Here is a 6,000-nt window from a genome sequence, read left to right on the forward strand (position 1 = left end):
ACACAGTGATTTCCAGACTTCCTGTCCACAACCCACAGTCCAAAACCAAACCAAACCCTCTGCCATGGAATTGATGCTGACTTATGAGGACCCTATAGGACAAAGTAGGACTGTCCCATAGGGTTTCCAAGGCTGTAAATCTATGGAAGCAGATTGCATCGTCTTTCTGCTGTAGGGCAACTAGTGATACAAACCATCATTCTTTTAGTTAACAGCCTAGTGCTTTAACCACAATGCCTCCAGAGCTCCTTGCAACCCATGGTGAGAAGCACATATTACATCACAACACAGTACAGAAATAGGAGCATACATACACATGACATCATAGAGCAAAACTTAGCTACCAAAACCAAACAAAACTCACTGCTGTCAAGTCAGATCCGACTCATAGTGACCCCTTCTTTGGTTTCTGAGGCGGTATCACTATGGAAATATATTGCCCAACCTTCCTTCCGAGGAGTGGCTGTTAGGTTTGAACTGCCAGCCTTCTGGTTAGCAGTCAGATGTCTTAGGCATGCGCCACCAGAGCTCCTACTCTTAGCTACATTCCTTACTAATTGTTACCCTGTTTGTTTATTTTTTTAAATGTTCATAATCCACTAAATTAATTCTACAACTCACTAATGGACTACAACATGCAGTTTCAAAAAAACACTGGATAGTGCTAGATTCTTCTGGCATCAATTTCAATTTTGAAGTATAGTTTTTATCTAGTATAATTATTCAAAATTGTATTTTCATTTCTAATTCTGGCTACTGGCTTAAATTATTTTTTCTCTCTTATTAATCAGGTATCAACATGGTTTTTCACCACCTTTTCTGTCTCAGGACTAAAGGATAAAATCCACCATGTGGACAGCCTCCACCAGCTATTTTCTGCCATATCTCCAGAACAGATTGACTTTCCTCCTTTTGTCCTTGAATACGATGCCAGGGTAAGAATAACCAGGAGTTCTCCCTCTCCTGGTGTAGTACCTTAACTATTCTGTAGAGCATTGGTTATGAGCACAAAAAGCTATTATTAATGTAAATCAGTGTGCTTTAGTATACTTGACAGTATCATTTAACTTTTTTAGATAACTGTAAGAAAAAACTTTGCCCTGAGAAAGGGCATTTACCCAAAATGTACTCTTTCAATGGGAGATTTTTATGGCTATAGGTTTAAGACCAATCCATGGTTGTACTTACAGTTTTCTACCACCTTTGGGACAGATGCTTTTGCCTAATTTCCTTAAGATTGGTTACTTTTCATCTACGTCAGTAGAGCCAGAAGAATCTGTATTGTGCACTTGCAGCATTGATTGTAAATAGGGTAGCTTATCTTAGTCCAAAATTTCCTTTTTCTAAAAGTTAATATAATGTTTTTGAGGCCATCAACTAATAATATTAGTGCTGTTATTACTTACAGATGCATTTATGGTGCATAGTGTTTAAGTAAACACTAATCAATGGGCTGCTCTTAAATTTCATCAGAAGTCTGTTCCATTTTGTATACTCATAGTATCACCTTAGTAATTAAAATTTAAAAAGTAAGTAACATACTTGCCAAAAGCTCATCAAACTCATCATATAACTGATGCTGTTTAAATATCCTTATGCATGAATGAGGGAATACATTTGAATGTTATTTTAAGTTTGAGATGAATTATTCCTTCCTAATTATTGTGCAACATGTGTGCAGTAAAATTAAAATCCTGCAGTACGTTTTCTCTCCAGCATTCCTCTAACTTCAGCTATGACATCTCTTCACCTTTATGTGAAAACCAATGTGTTTAATGTGTTCTAAGGCTAATAATATTTCATGTTTGGCTGTTATACAGACAATATTTATAACTGGGGCAATTGGACACAGATACAAAGATTACTGAGTAATGGAAAGTGAAAAAGAACATTAGTTTGTATTTACCACAGATTGCTAGAGTAAAAAATGACCTTGTTATTGTTCCTTTGAAGTATACATTACTCTTCTTAATACTTAAGTAATGGATAGCAAGAAATATAAAAGACACTTAAAGACATTTTGGTACCAAAAATATTTGAATGACAATTCAAAACTAGTGTTTGGATTTATAATTTATTTCCTGGGATAATAGTACACGTGTTGTGTTGGTTAGAAAACACAAAGGACTATTTCTTAAGCCAGCATATTTTCTGTATACTTAAGAGCCTATACAGCAGGCTTCCATTAAATATCAACTGTAACTTCATCACAATCAAGCTTGTTTTATTGTTTTCTTTCTTTTACCTTTATAGTGTCAAATATAGGCCTAATTGATTAATAAAATATTAAATAAAATAACCTGTAATCTAACGCTTGGTTCATTGGATCATGTTTCTATACCTATATTAACATTTTCTAAAATTGAGATATTAATGTATCTATATAAAGGCCAAAGAGGAATAAAAATGTAGAGGAAACAAAAGATGTGTCCAGTGATGTAGAATGGGCAAATCACTATAAATACTGTAGCTTTCCACACTGTGCTGCAGTGCTTTGGCTTTGTAGTCAGTGGGGAGTGTTGTACAAGGGAGGATTGTCATTAGATTCCCATTTAGAAAGATGACAATAATGAAGCATGGAGAATGCCTAGAGAGACTTTAGGGAAGCAGACAAGAAGAGGCTATTACAGAAGGCCAGCTAGAGGAAAGCCCTAGAACTAGGGCAGTGATTGTGGTGATGGCAAGGATTTGAACATTTGGGTGATATGTAGGAATAGACATTTTAGGAAGTAAAATTCACAGGATTTAGTAAGTAAGTAGTCATTATGGATGAAGAGCAGAAGGAGCCTGAGTTGACTTCCAAAAGTTCATGCTTTGGGAGACTTGGTGGATGGTTTTTCTACCATTGCAGGCACAAATTTAGAAGTAAAAGCATTAAGGGGTATGGAAGAAGAGACAGGTGATATGTGCATTAGGTTTGAGATGCCCAGTGGGACATTGAGGTGGCAGTTGGATATTATTTTGCTAAATATTACTATATCCAACCAGTAGGCAGTTGAATATTACTTTGCAAGAAAAAAGTTCCCTTTGCTAAGAAGGATTAAGGAGCCTTGGTGGTGCAGTGGTTAAGAACTTGGCTGCTAAGCAGAAGTTCTGCAGTTCAAACCTACCCACTCCATGGGAGAAAGATGTAGTAGTCTGCTTCCATAACAGCCTTAGAAACCCTATGGAGCAGGCCTACTCTCTTACAGAGTCACTATGAGTCAGAGGAGTTCTAGTGGCATAGTGCCTAAAGCATTTGACTGCTAACCAGAAGGTTAGTGGTTCAAACCCACCAGCCACTCTGCGGAAGGAAGACTGGGCAATCTACTTCTGTAAAGATTCACCACCTCAGAAATCCAAAGGGAGTCTCTATGAGTCTGAATCGACTCAATGGCAGTGAGTTTCGTTTGGTTTTGATGTGAGTTGGAATTGACAATGGGTTTAAGAAGAATTAAAAATGTGATTGGAGAAAAAACATGAGTGTAGAGTTGATTAATTTTAGTTTCAAGTTCAATTGGGCCTTGCACATAGGGTTCTTTATTTGGTGACGGAATAGAATGGTGTTGGTTTGTAGCAAGTTTTAGTGAACTTCTATTTTTTGGGACTTACGTGACTTAGAGTAAAACAGAAATTTAATAGAATTAAAAGGGACCTATGAAGGTAATTTTTATCTATCTACGTAAAATGATACTGGAACTATTTTAGAAAGGGAGTTAGTCAAGCCTCTTATAAACAGTCAGAAGAGAGAATACCCAGTTTTGCCTGGTAATGATGCATCAGATTTTTATGAACGTTTTCAGAAATGAGAAGATAATCTGACCGCTCAGCAGCCTCCTGCACAGCGAGAGATTAGTGTAAGAAGGTCTGTTTCGTAGCATTCAGTATTATACTTGCTTTTCTTAGTTTAACATAGTTTAACCTAGAAAAAGCTGGTAGTGGACTAGAAAAATCTTAAAGATGATAGTGAATCATTGTTTTCAGATGATCTTCCCAGAAGATTTATCTCTTTGGGACATGTTTCCCTAAGCATAGTTTCCATGCTTACTGAGGATACGGGATTAATTGGGAATCCGACACAGAAACATTACTTTCAGTAATTTTTTTCAAGTTTTCAGAACTGTAGCCAATTCTAGGATTTGTCTCTCCCTAAGTTTAAAAAAATATGTTTTGATACCTGGTCAGATTTAAGTAAGTTTTCCTAGATACTGTCTTTTCTGGTTATGGCCCATGATCAATTCCTGCTCCAGGGCATCTGCTCTGAAGAGTGGCATCATTCCTGATTCACTTAGTAACTCAGATAACGTCTAGCTGTCTACTATGTTCAAGACTGATTAGGTTTAATGTGCCATAAGAACTATAAATAATACTTTAAAGCAATGCTGTTTCATCTTACTTTTCATCCTGCATTCCTAACTGTTGTCTTACGTTAATGCTACGTATTTTCTATGTATGGTTTACCGAAAAAACAAGTTCTTCGTCAAAGAAGTACTTTCCTTAAAAATAAGAGACCAATCTTATGTCTCATAAATCTAATCTAGGAACCTTCTACCATAAATTTAACTATGTTGATTTTTATTAAGATAAAATTTGCCAAAATGAGGGCCAAAAAATGTTCTCTTACACTGATTTGTTGCTTTCTTCACTTGACTTGAGAAAATTCTGGCATTCAATTCTCCATCTTGATCTGGAACTACATGCCCTGAGAACTATACTTGTTATAAGCCTGGCCACTCAGGCATGTCATGGGAGAGTCATTTCTTCCAAAACAGTTATAATTATTAAGTACCTCAATGATAATATCTTTTGTTTCATAACTCTGTCTTAAGACTCAGCACACAATAAGACAATATCGTCTAACAAAAAGAACCTGGTGTTAGATGGTAATAGATTTGGATTCAAATACAAGCTCTGCTAGCGAAAAAGGTCACTAGCTAGGTGCCCTTGGTGTGCGATCTTTAGTTTCTTCATCTGTAAAATGAGAATGATACCTATCTCACGGCATTATTGAGAATTTAAAAGGATAATGAAAGAAATGTGCCTATAAAGTCTCTGGCACATAAAATATTCTATAATGGTATTATAACTTAAAAATATTACTATTCTATTGCCTCTACCTACTTTAATACCAGCTTTGACTGACTCCAGTCCAACTGCTCCAATGGCTAGAGGACTGCTCAATGCCAGGCATATGCTAGAAGTTTTACATTTACTTTCACATTGACTATAAATCATTCTTTCACATACCCAGTTGAATGGGTCTTGTTACTTAATGTTCTTTTTTTTTTTTTCTTCCACAGGAAAATGGGCCTTACTATACATCATACCCCCCATCACCAGATTTGTGACCTGTCGTCTTTCAGTGCTGCTGGTTTCCAAGAATGCCACTTTCTCCACAACTCGCTACCTACTGAAGTGATTACTCATTTTTGCTGTACAGATCCAGAGATTCTTTTGTCCCCAGCTCTCTGGTATTTTTTTATTGACTGTATATTTTATGCACATAAGCAATCTAAAAATGGTAGGCCACTAGGAACTGCACAATTATTTTAAATTTGTATATTTGTATCAAATGGAAATGTTCATTTTTAGGGAGTTGTTAATAGAAATCGGGGAGCAACTTTTATATATCTTTAGTTTCCTGAAAAGACACTGGAATTCTCCATTAGATAAGCCACCAATATCATTCACATCATCTCCTTAACATTGCACGCTTCTTTTGTGTACTGAAGTGTTTCCCAAAATACATAGAACCAGTGTGTGCTGACCAAATGCTTTTGTTTGCTTCAGATCCTGGTGTTAATACTACTTACATTTTATATATATGATTTGGTTATGATAAAAGAGGATTGTCTGGAACCAAGAATATGGACATGTACTGACTGATCAAAATAATCAAAACTGTAACCAAAATATAGGACTTGGAACTTACTACACCAGTCTTAGTTCCTTGAATTGTATGATTTGTTAAGATTGCCACTGTTCTTGTCTGAGCAGGGGGGGGGAGATAAGAAGGCTGTA

The 6,000-nt window shown here is 36.2% G+C and overlaps 1 protein-coding gene across 1 annotated transcript in view; it reads left to right on the forward strand.

Annotated features, from left to right (window-relative positions):
* Window positions 1-5,327, forward strand: part of GDAP2 (ganglioside induced differentiation associated protein 2) — a 95,194-nt gene extending 89,867 nt beyond the window's left edge. The window contains exons 12-13 of the mRNA XM_007948585.2: window positions 792-935; window positions 5,280-5,327. Of these exons, the coding sequence (XP_007946776.1) occupies window positions 792-935; window positions 5,280-5,327 (192 nt within the window). The remainder of the gene's footprint in view (window positions 1-791; window positions 936-5,279) is intronic.
* The last annotated feature ends 673 nt before the right edge of the window (window positions 5,328-6,000 follow it).

The sequence above is a fragment of the Orycteropus afer genome, unplaced genomic scaffold (assembly GCF_000298275.1).
Source record: "Orycteropus afer afer isolate SDZICR_OR568_19922 unplaced genomic scaffold, OryAfe1.0 scaffold00010, whole genome shotgun sequence".
NCBI lineage: Eukaryota > Metazoa > Chordata > Mammalia > Tubulidentata > Orycteropodidae > Orycteropus > Orycteropus afer.